The sequence below is a fragment of the Zonotrichia albicollis genome, chromosome 2 (genome assembly GCF_047830755.1).
Source record: "Zonotrichia albicollis isolate bZonAlb1 chromosome 2, bZonAlb1.hap1, whole genome shotgun sequence".
Lineage (NCBI taxonomy): Eukaryota > Metazoa > Chordata > Aves > Passeriformes > Passerellidae > Zonotrichia > Zonotrichia albicollis.
In genome coordinates, this window is record NC_133820.1 from 50559526 (window position 1) to 50582040 (window position 22515).

Genomic DNA, 22515 nt, shown 5'->3' on the forward strand with positions numbered 1-22515 from the left:
ACATTCTGGGGAAGGAAGAGGGTGAGATACACTAGCAGGTCCTTCATATTAGCAAGTTTTTAATTACAAGTTAAGTTACCTGAGAAGCAAACATCAATGGGAATTATCTACAGAACTCTGCAGAATCCTCCCTATAAATTCCCTACTGAGTGTAACTTACTGGTCAATGCAAAACTATCAGTTTAAGCAGTCAACCAGTTCATCTCGTTTTTGACTGAGGAATTTATATGAACATTCCTTGGGCAAACTTAGGTTACAATAAATTCTTCCCTTAACAAAATGAACAATCCATTAAAATATAGTAGTGTAATGTTGAAAACAGTCCCTGAAACCTTCACAAATTAGTAAGCTTGGTCTGAGAGACTCCTGACCTACTGACGACCAGAGGCCCTCAGTCTTTAAGGTTTAGGCAGAACTTGAGATGTCACACTAACCCTTGAAACAGCTTCAGACTTTGTGAAATGGCAGCCTGCATTTCTTTCTTTTTCACTTTCTCTAAGTACCTGCAACCAGAAAACAAGTAAAATTACAAACCAGCATAGAAATCAGCAGAGCCTACAATAGTATTAAGTAAATTTGTTCAGAAAGGCTCTTCTCACTCACTCTCTTCAGAGCAGTTGAACATTTTGCCAATCATCACAACAATTTTCTTACAGCATTCTTAAGTTTGGGGAAAATAAGCTCTCATGTTTTCTGAAACAACACTGCATTTTCTCACTAAGAGAGGAGCAGCAGTATAACCAGCTCACCAAGTTAAAGACAGGTGGCTGACCTAAAACAGGTAAAAAAAACCAGTGACACAAACTTACCAAGGTGCTAGTTCAGAACCTGACATCACGTGCACTTCCTAAAACAAAATAAATTGTTGTATCTAAGTAATACTTCTAAGTTTCCTCAGTATTTTAGCAGATCATCAAGATTTGACTGCTTTTATCTCAGTATGAGGCCAGGCAGAGTAGCCCAGTTACACTGGCAGAACGCTGATGACACAACAGAGCACTTTATCTGCCATCACACCACAGCCCAGTTTATCACACAACTACCAACAAGGCCCAGCTGCAGCTGAAGAGGCTGGAGCACTGTGGCACAGAAGGTAAAACTAAGGGAGGTATCTCACAGAGAAAGCATGGAAGAGACCATTGTACAACACCTTAAAAATATGCTTTTAATAAACCATCTACAGGAATTCAGCACTGCAATATTTTTCCTCTACTGCTAATTCTACTACTTTTAGTACATAGGATGCAGAATTGAGGCACATTAACTCACATTCATGCTTAGATTTCATAGTAGCTGCATTTTTAAGTATGCTTACATAACTGTCCCACTAAATGAACTTGTTACAGGTCTCATTGTCACCACTGCAATTAAGAGTACAGTGAGGAAAGCAGAACCTGTTACTCTTCTAGCCACGTTTTCCAATTCAGACACACTGCAGGTTGTGTCTAGCTGCTGAAGAACGAGGCATAACAACTCCACAATTAGAATGGCCTGGGTTTTAAACCTAGCCAGGTAACTTGGAAAGAAACCTCTCTCTAGTGGTCATCTGAAGCTTGGATTTTTATTTCAAAACAATTTTTTTGTCTTATCAAAAAGCAGCCAAGAAGTTAAGACTTGAGCTTTTATCTTCATACAACTACCTCCACCTAGGAAAAAACCCAACTGTTTCCTCAATACTTACATTTGAGTAGAGGCTTTCCAATATGTTCCACACATCACAGGAATGCCCTTTTAAGAAAAAATATTTTGGAACAATGTCATTAGTTTAACTATACTTTTATCCTGTAACAGTTTAACAGTTTTTTGATGCTGTATATGAAAATCTTCCCACTAATAAATACTATATCTACTTGTTTCAACAGAAATACCAAGTTTAACCAGCACATCTGCATGAAAACCAACGATGCCAGCTGTTGAAATACTGTAGCACTGCTTTTTGAACATCCCATCAGGAAGACACTGCTGGGTGCAGATACCATACAGTGCACAAATTAGTCTGATTACTTGCTGTGGGAATAGCACTAAACTGTAGAAACCCAGTGGTCTTACGCTGAAGCTCAGAAAAAACACAAAGCTCACCTCTTTTGCTACCATGCTGCACACATGTCCACGGAAGTGAAGGATTTGTGAATCAGGTCAGCAAACAGCCACAAGAACTCAGGAGGCCCCCACGTAGTTACAACTGCTGCTGCAGTCTGAGTGTGCTCATCTGCAAAGAAAGATACAACCAAACTACACTTCTGAAAATTCACAACACCAAACTCTAGACTGACCAGTATTTGAATGAATTAATGCTATTTAAGGCCATGCAAATCTTGTCCCTTCATATAAGTAACACAACTAATACATTCATCAGCTGTGGGTTGCAAAAGAAGGGTTTTTTTCTAAGCACTAGGTTCCAGGTTTTTTGTCTACAGCACAAGACAAAACCTGATCAAGTGCTGGAACAGACTGAACATAATTTTTTTTACTATTTTTGAAACAGCATTTGAAGCTACTTCCCAGCCGACTACATACTTACTGTTAGCAGCAGCAGAGGCTGACAGTCACCACACTTCCCAGACCCAGACACAGGTAGCTTGAACCAAGGCAATTGTGGTGAGGAGCTCAGAGCCACATACATCCCCAGAACAATGTACACTGTGCCAACCTGATGCCCTTCCTAGTGCAGCTCTCTGCCTACAGCCATGGCCAAGTGAGGTGTCTGCTCCCATCCTCTCACTCAAGAATGTTCTTGTAAGGTTTCACTGCTTGCCCACCCTCAGCTCAGTTTCCCACATCTAAGGGGTTTTCCTATGCTGTATCCTTACTAGGTGATTTCTTCCATGCTGTTCCCTATGTTGTCCCAAGCCACGCCAAACTTGGCAACATCCTACAGTAAGAAGCCTTCACAGCCATGTACATGCCAGACTACCAGCTGCTCTCTGCTGTCCCTCCTGTTCTTGCAAGAGATATGAATTAAGATGGAATTTTACTCCAAGGAAGCCGCCAGAAAGAAGCTGCAGCTGTTGATACACCCTGGTACAGGAAGTGCGGGTGAGGCACCACAAAGACACTGAGGGGAAAGCATTTCCTCAACATCTTCAGCAGAGAAAATTCCAGGCAGTGTTGTCTAAACCAAATCAGATAAAGCTGCAGCATTTGACCAAAGGTAAAGCTTTTGGTTTTTTAAAAAACTGCACTTTGAAGTACTCAAAAACTAAAGTTTTTGTTCAGAGAGGCTACAGGCGCTAATTCTGGTCAGACTGATGAAAGGTATGTAGCACTGAACTCGTACCTGGGAATTTTCACACTCACAAGCTGCTCAGCTGTGGAGCACTGTAATGTGTTTATTTTAACTATGGAGCCCTGCCTTTTCAAAACCTTCTGTGAAATAATGCAAAAAAAGCTACCTGAAGGAAACAAAACTGAAACCCAAGTAACATCTTACCTTATGCAGCAAGAAAACAAAGAGGTATTTCATCTTCCAAAACAACATAAACTAGAAGAGAAAGAAAAGCAAAGTGATAAAAACTATCAATTTAGCAGCTGTGATAAGCTTGATTTTTATGTATAAAATTTATCCAGTTCTAATCAGAATTGAAACTTAGTTCATTTCTGAGTCACTCAGCAGTTGAACAGCTGAATTAATCACATGAACAGCAGAATGAACAGGACTCCACATACCCCTCACTATGCCCTACCAAGAACCCCACTCCTAGATCCAGGATGAGTCTTTCAAGCCTTTAAGTATTTCTCAGGGAGACACCTAAAAGAGTTACATTTAGCCATTAACTGTGGACCAGTTTTAGTTGTAATCTTTAAATGCTGAAGGGTAATTTCTGCAAACCTAGAGCTATCAAAGCTGCATTTGGGAAACTTTCTTACAGAGGTCTGGGACCTTAATTCAAGCATGTCAATAACACAGCTCGGCTTGCTCTCAGTATTGAGCACCTACTGCAAACCTCCTGAGACTGTCAGTTTCATCTGAAGGAAATTTAATCAGCAGACAAAGCCTTTTTGCTCCTTCAGCACACATTGCTTTTACCTGCTGAACAGCTGTCAGTTAGCTGCTGGCACCAATTTGGTTAAGAGTACCTGAGCAAGGCTGTGAGGTGACTCCTTTTATAATCTTCCTTATTCCCAAGTGAACATTTTAAACATTTACTAATTCAGCTACCAAAACTGCTGCAGGAGAATTCAGCGATATTCAGACCATTTCTAAACACTAGCCATGTTTCCTACTGACTTTGAGAAAAGTGTTTGCAGGTGGGGCAATGCCTGGCAAGTACTGTTAATAAAGAGCTTTTAGCTTCTGCTAAGTCATGTTCACATCAGAAGCCATTCTGGACAGAGGCGAGAAAGAGAGAAAAAGTAATTTTTAATCCAAGATTCACTATATTGCTAGTTATTTTTACAATAACTTACAACTTCAGATTATTGTATGAGATTAAGGAGCAGAGAATTAGTTTTCTGAGAGTTTATTCCACATGGAATAGACAATCTCAATCATGCAAAATTAGGTTTTATTATCATTCAAATACATTTTTTAATAAACTTTTGTCAAAATGGACCAACCACTTCTGCATTTTTATGATTGGCACTTGACTTGCATTAACCTTTAACTCTTTCTTCAACCCTTTAACTTTTTAAGTATTTCTAGCCTGCACCCCTAAGACAGAAAAACAATCTCTCAAGGACCACCCACAAAGAAATCAGCTATGAAAGAAAGGCATCTAAACTGCCCTTTCAACTTAAGCATACAGATGTATGCATACTTTTTAATGTACACTTGCTTTTCTACATACACGTACTTTTCTATCCTGTGCTGTTGTTCCTTTACAATACTTGGAACTTGTCTTCCCATTTTGATTATGTACATTCTGTGAGCCATTGGTTAACAGAAGTCACGTTGCAGAAGCCAGAACTTCAGCAAGCTCATCAGCCACTGAACCAGGAATATTATACTCCTGATAGAGACTAGCCCAGAAGACACTTAAAAGCTGAGCATGAGGACAAAGCTATTCTATTTTTGTAACTGTCTCAGACACAAGCCCAATATACTCACAGTAAGCCAAATGTGTCTGGGCAGCTGGGTGGAGAGATGAACAGTGACTCCAGACCAATGCTTTAAACCAAAGAGGCCCATGAAAAGGTCTCTGAGGAACGACCACTGCCACCTCACTGGTCCATCTGCTGTTCACCAAGGTGAGCCTTGCAGAGGCACAGAGTTCTCTTCAGCACCCTCTTCTTCATCCATTATTTCAATCACTTCAGGCGGTTTGGCATGTTTTCTTTTTGGGTTTGACTTTTTTTTTTTGGGAATTGTGCTGCTTAGAATGAAAGAGCTGTTCTCCTAAGAAAATGGAAGACAGAAGTAGTAACAAGTTTAGTTTTGAGATATTTAAGATTTTAGTAGTAAATTTGCATATTTTAAGAACTCTGCAGGGAACTGCAGAACTCCTATACATTTCAGCATTACACTGAAGAGAATGTAATTACACTGAAGAGAAGTGTGGACAATCAACCTCCTTCTCCTTTAACAGATCAGAATTCAGAGGTCACACAACTCTGTATCTCAGCTCAAGAACTAAACATTGATGACATTATCTACTAATTCTTCAACTTCAGAACAGTAAAGCCAGAGTGTTTCTCAAGTTAAGGAGTGCTTACTTACCACTACTCTGGCATCAAGGTGTTCCTGAGTATCAGAATTCAAGCTGTCTTCATCATCACTGAAATCAAAAAATTAGATCAAACTGTGTACTTTTACAGAACCTTAAAATGTGTACAAGCCCTTAAATGAACAGTAGCTGAAAGACAGCATTGTACCTTTAACACTGTCTTTTTGGCTTTCTAAAGGTTAGCAGTGTATTTACAACAGCAAGTATTCTTGCTGATTTACTGATCTTTTAATTGCACTAAGCTAATTGCTCAACCCTGAAGACCAAAGATAACACTTTGGTTTTTATTAATGTAAAAAAGTATTAAAATTATCCTTTAGTATTTGGTTTAGAACACTGTAGTTAATTTGGGATAACATTAGAGGAGTGCATTTCAGCAAATACTTTAATTTCTACCAACAATTATCAGTCTTCAGATCAAATTAAAAATACTTCTTTCTGTGAGAACTATTAAGTCATCATCTACAAACACATAATATCCCAAGGGGTAGAGTGCTTTGTTCCCAAACAATGCTTTCAAAGGTTAAAAGGACAGGAGAACAACAGAACTTGATACACACACATTTATATGTTAGTAATGCACAAAAAAGCAAAGATGAACTTACTCTGTCACCTGAATAGGGGAAATGGGGCCTTCATCATCTAAGTACTTGTGCTTCCGTAACACCATACACTCTTTTTCTAAGTCATCACTGGCCTGAAGGGCTTTTAAAGCTTTCTTAAGATGTTCTTCATATTTAAGTACTTCAATATACTTGAAATACCCCTTTGCAGCTGCTTGCTGTAGGAAAAAGATACTCAGGTAAGATCTTAAAAGTACCACTATAAAAAATTTACATTATGAACTGATGAAACATTCTATCAACACCCATATATATTCTTGCCGTGTTTGCTTTAAAAGATATTAATTTTAAAACATCAAGTATCCTGTTTAATAGAAGTAGAATCTGTTTCATTGTTTTATTCTAATAGAAGCACAACAGAGCCCATTTCAATTCACAATTTTTAGACTAAGGAAATATTTATCCCACATAACAGAGGACTTACCTCATAGTCAAGAACCATCTTTAAGGGAATATGTTTCTCCCCATAATGTCTTTCAACAAAAGGGAATTGAAAACCCCTGTCTAGAAGCCTCCTCTTTTGCTCCTGAGGTGAGGCTGTCAGTGGGGGCCTCCCTGTGGGCATGTGTGTGCTCTCATACTTTTTCTTGCTCTTCCGTGCCTGTATTTTGTATTTTCGGTGTGCGGCGGCTTTGAACTTCCTTCCCCTGAAGTGATAGGCAAAAATGGCCTTCAAATTGAATTTAGACTTCTGCTGCTTGGGAACTTCTAATGATTTCCCCGGACTTTGGGGAGACAGGGAAGAATCTGAGGAGCTTTCATTGTCAGGTACTTCTGTACCAGATTCAGCTTGTTGCCTTGAAGATTGAGATCGCCTTTTCTGCTTGGAAGGTGCAATGGAGCACTCAGGACGAGCAGCAGAGACATCACTGAAGAAGAAATAAGAATTTACTTTCAAAAGAAGGTTCACTTTGATAATACATTACACAGGTTCTCCATAGAAAAAATTCTGGACTAGAGACAAAAGCTTACCTTTCTGAATCACTGCTGATCAGTAAAACCTCAGCTGAAGCAGCTGATGATTTACACATGCTGTTGGGATGGTCTGCAGACTCCTGAGGAGCAGCTGCCTTCTGCCTTGACTGCTCTGCTCCTGTATTTCTTTGCCATGAGCACACCTCGAATGGCTCCTCCTGCTGGGGGCTGATCAGCTCCTGGGCATCAGGGTAATCGGAGCCAGAAGCCTGGGACTCATCTGTATCAGTCATGTTTCAGTTTGCTCTAAAAGGCAATGAGAATTCAAGAAACTAAAAAAAAATGTACATTAACCAGGCAACAAACTTCCTACTACTCCACTCATGATCACAGGGTAAACTTAAGAACAATCTTGAGGAAACTTGAGCAGAGGTTTTCCTATGAACCATGACCAGTTACATTCTTCATACTAACACTGAAGTCACAGCCACTGAAGATAATCACAGCATAACTGAGGTCAGAAAATTTGTGAATCTTTTTAGTTCAGCTCTTGCCCAAAGGAAGGCAAACATCAGTGGTGCAACAGATTGTTCAGAGACTTACTGAGCTAAATTCTGAATGTTTTAACCCTCTCTACTAGGGGAGAGTTTGCCTCCAAACAAGCATACATACACATAGCTAATGGCTTCTTATACTTGTAAGCATATTGCATTTTTAAGTCATACAAAATCTATTTACTTTACTGTCGTTTAAAACCTTTAAATTAATCCAAGATAGTGTCATCATGAGAAGCTATGCCATTTTCCTTCTGTTCTTTTGTGAGCTCGAAGATACCTAAAAATCTCCTGCTCTCAACAATCCATCAACCATTTATTTGGCTATCAATCTTCAGAGACCAGCCTCAGAACTAAAATGTTAATTTTTACTTGAATATGCAAGACAACATAGTCCAGCTCTTTGGTGGTCCAAGTCTACACAAAAAGGACTGTAACACACAGCAAAGGAACTTATATTTTCCTCTGTATGAGCCCAAAGTTATTTTACCTGTTAAAAATTTACTAGCCCGTAGACTTGTATCTTTCTAATTTTACTGTGCTTTTTAGAGTTTTACAAACTCATCATCATACCCATTAATATTTTTTAATGTTATTACACAGTTCAGCATCTGAAGACTCTAGAGCAGAGTTTATCCAATGTCCTCACATAACCTGCAGCACATGATCCTGAGGGCACGTGCACATTAAGCAAAGGATTAGACCCAGTCAGAATTTAGGAAAGGCGGGTCCCAACTGACCAACCTGATCTCCTTCTCTGTCTAGTGTATGAGGCAAAGGCTGTGGATGTTGTCTGCCAGCACTTCAGTAAAGCTTTAGGACAGCATTTCTCACAGCATTCTCCAGGAGGAACTGGCTGCTGATGGCTTGGAGCGTGCACTGTTTATTGCATGAAAAACTGGATGGATGAATGGATGGATGGGCCCTGAGAGTGGTGCTGAATGGAGTTACACCCAGCTGGTAGCTGGTCATAAGTGATGTTCCCCAGCGATCAGTGCTGGGGCCAGACCAGTTTCATGTCCACTGACATGACCTAAAAAGAGGATTAAGTGCACCCTCATTCAGCTGGCAGGTGACACCAAGCTGGGTGGGAATGTTCTGCTGGAGGGCAGGAAGGCTTTGCAAAGGTGTCTGCACAAGCTGGATTTCACTGAAGCCAGCTGAGTGAGGTTTAACAAGGCAAAGTGCTGGGTTCTGCACTTGGATCACAGCAGAAAAGGCCCTGGGGGTGCTGGTCAACAGTAGCCCAGTGTGATCCAGTGTGTGGCCAAGAAGGCCAATGGCATTCTGGCCTCGATCAGCAATGGTGCGGCCAACAAGACCAGGGTAGTTACTGTCCCCCTGTACTCAGCACTGCTGAGGCCACACCTCCAATCCTGTGTTCCTTTTTGGGCCCTCACAACAAGAAAGACGCTCGTGGCAGCTTTGCTATGCCTTTGCAGGCACACTGCTCACGCTGGCTCACCCCTGGCCTGACAAACACCAAGCGCAGAAACGAAACCAAGAAACGCCATAGCCAGGACAGCAATGCCCCTCTGAGCGCACAGGCCCTGCCCGGTACTCACAAGCCGCAGCTCAGCATCCTTCGAGGTCTCTGCCGCAGCTCCGGCCTGCAGCGCTGGCACAGCACGCAGACGCCTTAGGGAATAAAAGCAACCATGTAAACTTGCTGAAGGCCTAACAAAGGCACCCGGCACGCCACTCGCCCCCTCGCCAGGCTCGGCTGCCCGCAGCACGCCGAGGCCAGCACCACCGAAGGCCTTTCGCAGGCGGGCAGGCATCAAGGCACCACGGGCCGGGGACAACCCGGGACACCGCTCCGCGAGGCCCCTCACCGACCGCCGCCACACGCCCCCGTCTTCGGGGTACGACTCCACACCGCCCGGACTGTCCCTCCACCCCCGGCCTCCGCGGTCCCCGGTCCCGGCAGCGCGGATGGCGGCGGATCCGCCCGCACCGACCAACTGACCTGCGCCCGCCGCGGCCCCACCGCAAAGGGCGCGCTATGGCCGCCCCGCCCCTTAAATAGCGCTGGGAAGCTCGCGAGAGGCGCGCGGGCCGGCGGGAAGGAGGTGCTGGAGGATGGCGCCATGCTGGGAGTGGCAGCGGGGCGGCCGCGCCCGGGGGCGGGGCCGAGCGGGGCCGAACGGAGCCGAGCGGGCCGAGTCCTGCCGAGCCCTGCCGAGCCCCGCCTCGCCGTGCCAGTCCCGGCGGCAGTGCCAGTCCCGGCGGCAGGGCAGGTAGATGCGGTGGCGCGGCGGCGGCGCTCGGTGCGTGGCAGAGATCAGGCAGGTCCCGGCTTCCCGCGGCTTCCCGCCCGGTGAGAGGCTCCCGTCCCTGCTCTGCTGCTTGTCCTTCGCCCGGCTCCTCCGAGCTGGCAGCTCCAGCTGAACAGCCCCTTCCTTCCCCCGCAGCTGCTATGCCAAGCGTGCCGCCGCCTTCAGCGCTCCCTCGCTGCCGTACTCTCCGCTGCCCCTGCCTGCTGGGTCGCTCTCTGTCCCACGGAGCCCGGCCTCTCCTGTTGTTACCCTGCCGTGAGCCGTCCCTTCCCCAAATCCCAGCCGCTCAAACAGTTGCCTCTGCCGCCCCCCAGCCCTCCTCTGCCCTGTACGGGATCTCCTCGCACCGCCACAGGCGAAAAATACGGCTCCTGCATCTGCGGATGTCCTGCTCTTCTCGGTGTCATCGCTAAATTTCTCTCTCACAACTGCCATCTTCAGTTTTTTCCACTGATATTTCTTCCTCCACCACCCCCCTCCCCGACTCATGTCTAGCCTCCCTATAACCTCTCCTTTTTGGCTGTAACTCTCCAAGCTAATTTCAATTCCAGTTTTGATAATAGACACGCAATTAATCTAATGTTTCACGTTTCATCTGTCTTCTCCTGGCACCTGGCTACTCTCTCTGATGTTTTCTTCCCACTTCAAAAGTAGACTTTTAAGTCTTCACATACTTGTTGCCTCCATTCTAGTTGCACCATTCCACATCTATAATAATTTTATCATCTCTTTAGCATTTGTGTTCTTTCTTTGAAATTCTTTTTTAGCAATTCAGTGTCATTGCACCCCTCCATGATGGATCTCAATGGTGTGCTGTTGTCCCAGGTTCTCTCTGTCCCACACCACACAATTCACTCCCCTGTGAATATTTGCAGTGGTGGGCCACAGATTTACTCTTTTGTGTCTTTCTTGGTAAGAACTACTGTCTGCCAATCAGATTGGATTTATTATGGTACATCAAATTTTTCCACAGTCTTTCTCTCCTCTCGTGATTGGAGGGAGCTAACTTATTTGAATACTGTACAAGTCTTGTCTCTGCCTTTTGCACAACAGCAGTTCTAGCTTGTCTTCTCAGACTGTTTCAGGACAACCAATGTGTTGAGTGCTGGCACAGCCTCCTCCTGGATGTGGCAAAAGGTTCTTGAGGGGATGAGGATCATCTAAAACAATGCTCCCAAAGCCATGTTCTCACTTTCTCACTTTCTGCCTGTGGCTAATTACTCCCTTTCTTGGTGCACACTAGAAGTCTTGTGGTAAGATTCACTTCACCTGACATGAGGCTTCTACCAGAGGCACCAAATCCAGCCTGCTGCTTTCTCCTCCAGAGCCAGAGGAGGGATGAAATCAACTGTGTAGACAGATAAGACCAACTAAGATGAGAATTACTATACACAGGTTGCAGTCTTTCTTCCCTTCTCTATTGCTTGCCACCCCCAGTAATTTGGGGTGGCTGAGCACTGAGCTGAAAGATTTCAGTTAAGTGACTGCTATGATCCCCCCACTCTTCTAATTTCTTTTTTTTTTCCTGCTGGTTTGGTTTTCTTTTTTCCTTTATGCAGACTCAAGAGGCTAAGGACAGTTACATTTTTTGACAGTCATAAAAGAGGATTTTTTAAAAACAGATGCTAGAACTCTACATGAGCAGCTGTCTCACACCATAGTCCTTCCTAACAAAGACTCAGTCAGGTCTAGGAATGTAGTTACTATTTCCCTTTTTCCTTCTTCCACCTGAGATCTGGGTAAATGGGACCCATTTTATGTTTTATTGCTGTGTGTAGCAAGTATGTGCCTAAGGAGTTAATGATTGCTGCAGCTGATTTTTAGGTAGTGTACAATCAGTTGTTCCTGCCCTGACCCAGTGCCTTGCCCTTCTAGCTGGCTTTGCTGTTGCATGGCTGACTGAAGTACACTTCATTTCTGAAGGGGCTCTTAAACTCATGTTCAAAACTTTTTGTTACAGTACATACTTTTTTTTTACATACTTTTTGTATGGGTACAGAGCCTGATACTGCAGAACTTGCTGGAGCTGATTTCTATTTTGCTGCTAGCCTGTTCCTCTCTGGAAGGGGAAACACATGCCCAGAAATTAATTTGAGACCATGTCACAGCTCGGGTTGAAAGTCCACCATTGCCAATGCTGGAAAAGTAAACATTAAATTTGGGAAGACCTTAGGAGGCAGCTGATATGCTCAGAAAAGCTCAGGTTCCTTTCAAAACTCTCCTGGGACTCTAGGCTTACAAAGACACTCACATCTCCTGATCACTTCATCTGCATTCAGTGTGGGATATGTTTTCCCTACACCCAGCTGTCAGCTTGAGGACCAATGTGTGTAATGCTCTGAGCCAGCTATAGGGCTGACAGACTCATCTTCTCCCAAAATGCATAAGAAATTCAACATTACTATTGAAGCTGTCAGTCTCTCCTGTGATGCCAGAACTACAGTTCTGTATTCTAGAGTGAAATTGAAAAATAATTAACGTGTTGAAAGGAGCATGTTTAAATTGTTAAACTATTATGTTTGTTGGCAGACCAGTCACTCTGCAGTGTGCTGTACTGTAACTTGTTGCCTGAAGAAATCAGCAGCCATCAGGAAATGGCCAAAGTCGAAAGGTTTGCTTTCCATGTCCCAAGTCTGGAGGAGCTTGCTGGGGGTAAGTAATGCAACATGTGACTTTATACAAACTTGTAATGTACCCTTCAAACTTATCTTAAAGCTCATACCAAAGTCTTTCTACAGCTAGTACATGCAGAATTCCTGCTTTTAGCACACTAAGAGGTGAAGAACAGCACTATTTCTCTATATGTGATGATTTTCTTAGAGCAAACAATGATTCTTCCCCAAGCCCCCAAGATATTTAAACATACAGATGGCCCCTCAATTCCTTTAAAACTGCTGAATATGCAGATTTGTGTGCAGGTCATGAAAGTTTGACCACTACACACCAAACTTCTTTACAAATACAGAATCATCTGTCCTCCTCTACCCTCCAGTATTTCTTTCTTTTTCAGGACTGCTCAAAACATAGCTGACAAGATGCAGTGTGTCATGCCAGATCCTCTTGCTTGAACCTAGTTGGCTCCTCCTTTGGTCTTAGACAATGTCTTAGAACAGGGCTGCAGGAAACATCTTCTGTAGTTTACTTCTTTCTAAAGCCTTTGCAAGATGTGCTGGGAATAACAGAATGGCTGAGGTTGGAAGGGACTTCTGTGTTCAGCCCAGTTGCTTATGAGTTTCTTTTCTTGCCCTAGTAGGAAGAAATTACTCCTTCTGTCAGCCTCTCCCCTGCAGCAAGGGCAAAAAAGGGTTTTTTTGCCTTTCAGATTGATCCTCAAGTTCAGTGTCTGCCACTTTCCTGAATCTGTGTCAGTGTGACATTTCCATGTATTGAGAATGTGTGCTCCCAGCAGTGCCCTGGGTGGTTCCCAGTGCTTTTCTCACCCAGTGAGATGGAGGCAGTAGGCCAGGGCTGCTGCAGAGAACACCACATATTTGCAGTAGAGCAGCTTGAAGGAGTATCAGAAAAATTTCATCACAAAACAGAATTTTCCTTTTTTCCCCCCATGTGTCCTGAGGATCTCCTGTAAGCTGGGAATTGTGTTGCTGTTCAGGTTTTTGGTATAATTTGAGGAGTGCCCTTTTACTGTCCTTGTCCATATGCCAGAAGGTACTGAGATGTATTTAGAAATGTACCAAGTCCAGCTGTCCGGTTTTCGGCTGTTTGAAGGGCCTGGAAAGGCCCGGAGTGGCCTTGGGGCAGCCCGCGTATCAAAGGACAAGAAGAGGCTTCAGTTCTTCTTTCGGTTTTTATGTTTATTAAATGTTTATCTAAAAGATTTTCTTTCAGCCCGACAGAGGTCTGCTCAGCAGCCAGCCATGAGCACACTGTGTAGCCCTCCGGACAGTCACCTATCTTTATACCCATGGTTACGTGTACAATATTTATAATTTTTCCCCAATCCTTTTTATTGTCCGGTGCACTTTCAGTAATGACCAATCCCAAAGTGCCACCATCACCAAAGAAGATGGAGGAGAAGAAGAAGAAGAAGAAGGACAGGACACGCCCCAATTCCTCCATCTTACTTCTCTAAACCCCCCTGTACATAAATCCTAAACCCTGTGTCTCACCCTCTAATTAACTAATCCCTTCACCATTCACCCCGGTGAAATCCTCCTATCCTCATACAGGTGTCGTCTCCCGTGTAGGATCAAAGTCCAGCCACCAGACACTTCTGGCAACATTCCAGGACTCCCGAGCCCCCCAAGGGTGGTCTCGGTGGCTCGGCACCTCAGTCCTGAGGTGCTGAGATCCCACATCCAGCTACTACTTTTGGTTAAGAGCTTGGTAAATCTGATCTTAAGAAGTATGGTATGGCTGAAATCCTAACTGGAGGAAACAAAGGCACAGGAAAGTCTTTGTAAATAAGGAACCACCTGATTTTCAGACTGGATGTTCTGTTCTTTAGTTTGAGACACCTGTCAAAGCAGACCCCCAGGCATGAAAGAACCTTTCAACATAGTATTTGAAGTAGTGTATGTGAAGACACTACTTCACATACACTACTAAAGGTTTGGAACTAAAAAATTACACTACCCACACTAAAGGTTTGGAAGTTGTTTCCAAACAATGCACTCAGCTAATCCTCCCTGTTGATTGAGTGACTTTGCAAGTTCTGAGCCTAAAAAAACTTGTCCTTGATATGAAGTAAACCAAAAATTTTAAATTTGGTTCATTATCACTAACACCATTCATTATCTGTCTTGCTGTGACAGTGACACTTGCCAGAAAATCTCCACAAGAGCATAAACATGATAGGCAGTATCCCATGGCAGTAGAAATTTCCAGACAGCAGAGACGGTTTGAGATTATAATCAAGCTATTGCAACCTGTCTGGTTAATGTATGTAAAGAACTGATTGTTGCTTCAGCTAAATCTTGCTTCCTCCTTTGTTCTTGCATCATATTTGATTGTGATTGTTATTGTGTGCTCTTGGAAGCAAACCCCCTGCTGAATGAGATTGAAGTTTAGTCATGTTACTTCACATGGTGCTGCTCCTACTGCTCCTTGGAGCAGTCAGTCAGTGTATTTCAATGAAAATGGTTTTTAAATTCTTAAAATTAATTAATGTGGCAAACAATTATCTGCACAAACTTCTGCTCCTCTCTGAAGCTATGTGACAAGTGTAGTAATGTAATGAGTGTTGTAGTAATGTAAGAAGTGCCTGCAGACATTTAAATCAATGGAGTTACTTAGGGTAAGCATAAATAATGTATCTTGCAGAAATAAAGCCCAAACAGATACATTTATTTTTGATAGAAACTTGTCAGCCTCTTGGTAGTTTTTCATTGTCAATAATTTTGCCATTATTCTTTATTGCAGTTTTGCAGAAAGGGCTTAAAGAGAACTTTGCTGATGTTCAAGTCTCTGTTGTAGACTGTCCTGATCTGACTAAGGAACCCTTCAACTTTCCTGCTAAAGGTAACCTAGCATTCCTGTCTTTCACTAAGACTTCTCCAGTTTTTTTGGCATGATCCTTCTTAGTTTTGATACTTTAAAGTTGTTAAGAAAACTTAAAATGTTTTTCAGGTAAAGCATATGCATGAGAGGAGAGCTACATTTTATTTCTGGATTAGTTTCCTAGTTGATGTATGAACAAGGACAAGTCATTACTAAGTACTTGTGATATTTTTCTTTTCTTAACCTATAATTGCATACATATTTCATAAGCTTGATTTAGTGTACTGAAAAGGTTTTGAATTCATTGTTATCTTTCAGATGGAGAAATTTTTTAGAACCATGCTAATCACTATCTGAAGCTAAGGAGTCGTACTTTCATTAATTTTTAAATTGCTCTCATTCATGTATGTCAGTGAAGTGAACCTGTCTTATTCTGAATGGGATTCATCTTATTTGACACTAGCTGTCTGGAAGACAGACATGTCATCTGTGCTACTCATCTGAGATCCCTCTGGCATCAATGTGAAAGAAACACCTCCAGGAGTTTTTTCATCCCTTCTTAAAATACATATCCAAATAAGTGGGATGAATTGTCCTGAGATAGCTTTCAGCTTTGCTAAAATTTTGCAAGTAGAGTCCCAGCAGAGTTCTCTACTGTGTGGTGAGGGCATTACTGGAGAACTGGCACATGGAAGGTGTTGGCCACTCTGGGAATTTTTTTTTTTGTACTTAGAGAATGTTATTTTACAACATGTTGTGTAGCATTTAATCCTACTGTGAATAATGTTAGGCCTTGGACTTCTCGATAGTTCAACATTTTATCTAAGCATGCTAGGGAAATAGTGTTCTCAAAGGTTTGAGAAGTTTGAGGAACCAGCTCTTTGGTGGGTTAGGATGCATGCTTATTGAAGATTATTGGGAAAAAACGATTTTACCAAGCTAACTGGCTGTATTTTTCCAGGAATCTGTGGAAAGCCTAGGATAGCAGATGTGGGAGGCGTTCCTTACCTCATACCTCTTGTAAAGAAAGAAAAAGTGAGTTTTTCTCTGTAGCTGTGGGGTTTAATACATTTGTCAAAAGAAAAGCAATAAACAAAACTAAGGACTAAGAAATAGTAGGATCTAGATACTAGAATTCTACACTTGTGAAATACACTTTTAGTGTTTAATGAGACTGATTCTGATGTGTGTTGTATGTCACAAAATCTAATAAGAACAATAATTCAGTCTTGGAATAAAATAAGCAGGGAATATACAGGTAGAATCTACCTTTTAGCAAACAAATGGACATCTACCAAATGTGTTATTACTAAGCATTGTTGTCAGAAGCCATGTTCAACCTATCAAAATTTTAATGAGGGTGGGTGTTGTGAATTAAATGCCTCCAGGACTGCAGTGAACAGACTGACAATTGCAGATCAGAGCACCACACCAAAATCATGGAATGGTTTGGGTTGGAAGAGACCTTAGAGATAGTCTATTTTCAACCCCTCCTGCAGTGAGCAAGGATGCCACCCACTAGGTCAGGTTGCTCAGGGCCCCGTCCAGCCCAGCTTTGGACACTTCCAGGGATGGAAGTATTGTTTTCTTTTGCAGGTTTATGATCTAAATACAGTCGCAAAGGACATAGAGCTGCCTGGAGCTTTCATTCTTGGAGCTGGAGCTGCTTCATCCAAAGTTCTTGGAATAAATGCTGAGGTCAGTATGTAAGAGTGATGGTTGTCAATGAATTCATGGAAGTATCATAACAGTAGAGCAATATCATGCTGGGTATTCCCTATTTACAACAATGCATTTAATAAACACTTTCACACCACAAACACATAAACACATTAGAAGGAATTGAGATGAGGGGCAACCACTGAGGGGAATACTCCTGAGATAATAAAGATTAATTTTTAACTTGTAATTCTTCAGGAAGCACGCGGTTACCTTGAAGCATGCAAGAAACATGGTTTTTGAAACTGATTGACAAAGACCTGACCACAGGTTTTAATTCCAAGATTTAGAAATATTCCTCAAACTTCCTGGTAAATGCCTTAGAGATACTCCCTGTCTTTTGGCCTCTTGGATGACTTTGTTTCACTGTTGTGAATTTTAAAGATACCACATAGAAAGTTATGAACTGCAGGAGGGGTAGGAGACAAAAACTATTGCCTATGGAGACCTTGGTTAATCACAGATTTTTTCAGGCATAAACCTTTGGTCTTACTGTCTCCTTTTGATGGATTTATTGGCAGATGAGATAGTCCATATCAACATTAAATTTGGGCCACTGTAATAGTGGTTGTTAATGTACACTGAGAGAGTATTACATAGAATTCCAATACTTGCATGCAGACTATAGATATTTTTCCTTTTGGTTTTTTTTTTTTTTTAATACTAGCATTCATCTTTATATTACATTAAGTTTAATTGTTTAGAAAAAGTAGACCTGTTTTCTGAACCTTTCAATTACATTACAATATTAGTGCATTTTTCTTACCAGTACAGACCTCATCCTGAGAGACAGAGCTGTGTGATGAAGAGGATTTTTTTCGCGGGATCATGGTCCAAAGCTTAAATCACATTTATGTGATTTCAGCTCATTTGGCGGATTCTTACACGTTCTTATTGACTTATTCTTATATATTCTTTTTCCCAGTTTATCCCTATTGTTCAAACTAAGAGTGAAAAAAAGCCTGCTGTAAATGGGAGCTACATTGCTCAGATAAATCCTGCAGATAAAGGGTGCCTGCTTGAGAAGTACAGCAGTAAATACACTGATTGTGAGTTTGGACTGTTGGCCAACCTTTATGCCAGCGAGGGCCAACCTGGTAAGGTATGTACTTCCATCTAAGGTGACTTTGCAGTGTTTTGTGACTGATTGGAAACTCATGGTTCTCTTATCAGCATTCTGTGATAATAGTAAAGTAATAATCCCACAAGAGAAACATGCAAAAATAAGAAACTGATGCCAGTGATTGAGGGGAAGAATTAGTGGAGACAGAGCCACTTGAATTTTTGAGGGATAGGTATTAGTTTACAAAAATTTTCCCATCATAAATCATTCATCCAAATCCAATCCAAACTAGCAGTGACTTAAGGTAATGGTGCAATTACTTGTGTAAATAAGACATGGGCACTTTGGTAGTTTTTTGCACAAGTGCTTCTCCTGACACAGGCAGCACTAAGAGGTTCTGGCATAACAGCTGAAAACCTGAGTGCTGCATGGAAACTGAACAACCTTCTCTGTTACCCAGCGTTTCTTTCTGATAGAGTGGAAGCCAGCTGGTTGGACAAAAGGGAGTTGCTCAAGTCATTGTCTCATACATAGGTAAATCTCTTGCTGCCCAGCTCCCTTTACAGGCAAAGGTAGCATTGAACTAACTAAGGAAAAGAGAGCTGGTCACAAACTGGAAAGATGCAGCAGCACTTGCATGGAAGCTTATCCTTTCAAAAAGTGATCTTGGGTTATCAGCTTGGGAGAATTTCAGAACAGCTCTCACAGACCTTTTCAGACTATTGCAGCAGGAGATGGCAGTAACAAACTGACTTTATCTTCCAGGTCATTGAAGTGAAAGCCAATGGAAGAACTGGGGAGCTTAACTTTGTGACCTGTCTGAGACAAACTTTAGAGAAACACTATGGAGAAAAGCCAGTTGGGATGGGTGGTACGTTTATCATTCAGAAGGGGAAAGCGAAGATTCATATTATGGTATGTTGTTCTCCATGCATGTAACTTTCTTTGTCCTCCTGAAAACAGAAGTATAAAGCAGGGTGTAACATCTTAGTTCCTTCACTTTGTTTTATATTTTTAAATGTATGCATAAACTATTAGGATGGGCACGGTACTAAAGTCAGGAGTTGACTTTACAAAATCAGTGTTACAAAACTAGTAATTCTGTTTTAGTTGGCATTAAGGCCATCAATTTTGAAATCTGTGTGCAGCTAAAGAACTGAAGAACTATTTTAAAACAAATTGAAATTAAATACATCAACTCAGCCGAAACTTCTAAGACATATTAAACTTTTTAAAAAATAACTGAGCTTCTAAAATGTACCAGGAGGAGGAGCATCTTTGCTTCAGTAGTTCTCCCACTACCTGTGCAATAAAAGACATAAGATTCCAGTCACTTCTTCTGGAAGAAACAGAGTGATGGACACTGTGAGCTTCTTTCAGTCATTTAGGAAAATGAACAGAATAGTGGGGAGGGAAAAAGCAAAGTTGCTAGAGAAAAGGTATCCTGATGCAAGTGTCTTCCTTTTACTTAAAAAGCTTTTATTTTTGCTCTAGCCTCCAGAATTTTCTTCTTGTCCCCTGAACACTGATGAGGATGTGAATAACTGGCTCAAATTCTTTGAAATGAAGGCCCCACTGATTTGTCAGCCAGTAATAGTTTCCAGAGATCCGGTGAGTCTCTTTTTCTCCTTTCTAAGTATAGACTGAGACCTGTAGTGAATTTTGTCTTGGATGTGATTTTCCTTTCAAGAATGGGAGTGTGTGTGTGTATATATATATATATATTGTGTTCAGCTCTTCCAGAGCTGAGAAAATGATTGAGAAGCTTCTTATTTCTGTGAACTGTTTGAATTGTTTGAATTGAGGATAGGTCAATCTGTTCTGAAACCTATAGTGGTTGTTCATAGTGGATTAATTTCATGGTTCTGTTGCATGTTGCAAGTGTTTGCATCCCAAACCCAACAGTACGGTTTACATTCACTGCTGGCCACACTGGGAGAAATGTCAAGAGCATGGAGGGTGGTTCAGCCACCTGTTTATATAGTTCACTTGCCTAACAACTCCCTCTGCTAATGCTGTGTCAAAAGACATGAAGCATCCTGTTGCTGATGTAAATTGAAGTCTGCAAAGCCTCATGCTGGAAACTTACCTAGCATCTTTCACAAGCACCAAGTTCAACAGCAAATAATTCAGGATAAACACCAATCTGGTTTAAAAAACCATTAAGGTGTTCATAATTAGGAAAACTATTTGTTTAAAAGTAACCAGAAAACCATAGATGAAAATGGCAATTTTATAGATAACAATGCTGTCATAAATAATATTAAAATGTCTTTTCCCAGAGATAAGTGGGACATACTGTAGGCTTAAATATGTTGAAGGGTGTGATTTTATTGTGTCATTATGTGGCAGCCTTTGGCCTAAGGCTGAACTGTATCTTCCCATAATCCACTCCTTTGAAAGCATCCATCGGAGCTGTTCCATTCAGAATCAACGCAACTTGTGTGCTGGATGCCTCTGGGTTTCTCCTGTCTGCATCCACTGCAAGCTCAACAGCACTTGGCTAGGCCTGTGGTTGTGGAAATGTTTGAGTGTCACTACAAGAAGACCAGGACACCATGGCATTCCAATGCCATAGCACTATGGCATTGGAATGCCATGGTCCACCTACCCTATCCCCTTGCAGCCCAGGAAACTAATCATGTCCTGGGCTATGTCAAACTAGGTGTGGCCAGGTCAAGCAAGGGGATTCTTTCCCTCATGAGACCCCACCTGGAGTGCTACATGTAGCTTTGGGACCTGTTAGAGCAGGGCCCAGGAGGGCCATGAAAATGAGCCATGGGCTGGATATCTCTTCCTTTGAAGAGAGACTGGGAGCTGACATTGTTCAGCCTGGAGAAGAAAAGGCTCTGCAAAGACCTTATTGCAGCCTTCCAGTACTTAAAGGAGGCTTTTAGGAAAGATAGAGTGAAACTTTTTACCAGGACATGTAGCAACAAAAGAAGAGGGAAGGATTTTAAATTGAAACAAAACAGATTTAGATTGGACATGTGGAAAAAATTTTTAGGCTAAGTGTGGAGAGACAGTGGAACAGGTTGCCCAGAGATGTAGATGCCCCATCCCTGGAAGTGTTCAAGGCCAGGTTAGATGGGGCTTTGAGCAAGCTGGTTGAATGGAAGATGTCCCAGCCCATGACAGGGTGTTTAGAATAGATCATCTGTAAAGGTCTCTTTGAACCCAACCCATTCTAAGATAGATAAAACTGATCGTGTTGATCTCATGGTTTAGGATGTTAGTTGTTATTTTATTCATTTTTCTTCCTGTATTCATCTAAGCTGGCTCTCAGTATTGCAGTAGAGACAGTCCCTTTATCACATGGGCCTGTGGCAATTCAGTGCAAAGGGGTTTGATTTCCAGTAGGTCTGACTGCATTATTTAATCCCAGTGGAAACAAAGGTAGGGGGAAAAAAGGGTTAAAAAGGACATCTCAGTCAGATTAACACCGAAAGTTGGGGGCTGTCAGGGTTTCTAAATTCTTTTGTTTAACTAGTTTCACAAGCGTCTTGCAAGTTTTCACTGCTTAACGTTGGAGATGTGTGGAAATGCGTGTCAGGATAGACTATCCCATGACTTAAATGCTGTTTCCATGAGCGCGTTGGTGACAGGTTTCTGTGCGGTGCCAGGGCTTCGATCTGCGCGTGGAGCACACGCACTGTTTCAGCCACCACGGGGAAGGAGGGCACTACCACCAGGACACCAGCCCGGACAGCGTGCAGTACCTGGGCTACTTCCAGCCCGCCGAGCTGCTCTTCCGCATCGATCGGCCCCAGGAGACGCATCCCGTCGGGAGAGACTGAGCCCCGGCCGATTGCATCTTCCTCAAGTACAAATGCTGATTTTTGTAACGCTTTCAATTATCACTGATCAGATTTAAGAATAAATATGAGAATAGTCAGCTGCCGCCTTCTTAATTGTGTCAAAGGGTAGAACTTGGTGTACGTGTTTCACTGGAGTTATGACCGAATTCAAACGGTAATTTAATGGCAATGTTACTGTATATTTTCCTTTTGTTTGGTTGTGCTTTCTGCGTGGCCACAGCTGACCATGGGGAACTAGAGGTGAAGTTATGTTTAGAACGGGACATGAAACCAACTTCTGGTCAAAAATAACGCCGGAGAAGTAACACGCACCAGCTTCGAGCTTCTGCGCCCGGCACCGTCCCCTCACCGCGCTGGCCCCGCCCCCTCCCGAGTGCCTCCGGAGGCAGCCGAGCCCACTCGGCGCTGGCCCGGCCTCCTTCCG

The 22515-nt window shown here is 42.5% G+C and overlaps 2 protein-coding genes and 5 non-coding genes across 8 annotated transcripts; 1 reads left to right on the top strand and 6 right to left on the bottom strand.

The window, feature by feature from the left end:
* Window positions 1-434: 434 nt before the first annotated feature.
* TAF1D (TATA-box binding protein associated factor, RNA polymerase I subunit D) lies at window positions 435-9861 on the bottom strand. The gene is made up of 12 exons (XM_026798325.2): window positions 9725-9861; window positions 9321-9393; window positions 7259-7507; window positions 6711-7155; window positions 6269-6444; window positions 5657-5714; window positions 5048-5335; window positions 3431-3481; window positions 2080-2209; window positions 1682-1728; window positions 810-847; window positions 435-503 (listed from the first exon to the last, which is right to left on the bottom strand). Exons 3-7 carry the CDS (start codon window positions 7492-7494, stop codon window positions 5180-5182), a joined length of 1071 nt encoding a protein of 356 aa, XP_026654126.2. The 5' UTR covers window positions 7495-7507; window positions 9321-9393; window positions 9725-9861; the 3' UTR covers window positions 435-503; window positions 810-847; window positions 1682-1728; window positions 2080-2209; window positions 3431-3481; window positions 5048-5179.
* LOC113460357 (small nucleolar RNA Z40) lies at window positions 575-647 on the bottom strand. Its single transcript, XR_003382202.1, has one exon. It is a non-coding gene; the product is annotated as a small nucleolar RNA Z40 (small nucleolar RNA).
* Window positions 1336-1467, bottom strand: LOC113460365 (small nucleolar RNA SNORA1). Its single transcript, XR_003382210.2, has one exon. It is a non-coding gene; the product is annotated as a small nucleolar RNA SNORA1 (small nucleolar RNA).
* LOC113460362 (small nucleolar RNA SNORA8) lies at window positions 1849-1987 on the bottom strand. The gene has a single exon (XR_003382207.1). It is a non-coding gene; the product is annotated as a small nucleolar RNA SNORA8 (small nucleolar RNA).
* On the bottom strand, window positions 2315-2443 carry LOC113460360 (small nucleolar RNA SNORA40). Its single transcript, XR_003382205.2, has one exon. It is a non-coding gene; the product is annotated as a small nucleolar RNA SNORA40 (small nucleolar RNA).
* On the bottom strand, window positions 3569-3640 carry LOC113460361 (small nucleolar RNA SNORD5). Its single transcript, XR_003382206.1, has one exon. It is a non-coding gene; the product is annotated as a small nucleolar RNA SNORD5 (small nucleolar RNA).
* C2H11orf54 (chromosome 2 C11orf54 homolog) lies at window positions 9840-22168 on the top strand. 2 transcript variants are annotated; one of them, XM_005495728.4, is made up of 9 exons: window positions 9840-9995; window positions 12564-12686; window positions 15414-15512; window positions 16453-16526; window positions 17088-17189; window positions 18136-18312; window positions 19039-19188; window positions 19768-19884; window positions 21897-22168. In XM_005495728.4, the coding sequence occupies exons 2-9, from the start codon at window positions 12629-12631 to the stop codon at window positions 22068-22070; spliced, it is 951 nt and encodes a 316-aa protein (XP_005495785.2). In that variant the 5' UTR covers window positions 9840-9995; window positions 12564-12628; the 3' UTR covers window positions 22071-22168. The 2 variants fall into 2 exon arrangements, with proteins under 2 accessions (XP_005495785.2, XP_026654129.2); XM_026798328.2 differs by having other exon boundaries at window positions 9878-10075.
* Window positions 22169-22515: the final 347 nt, after the last annotated feature.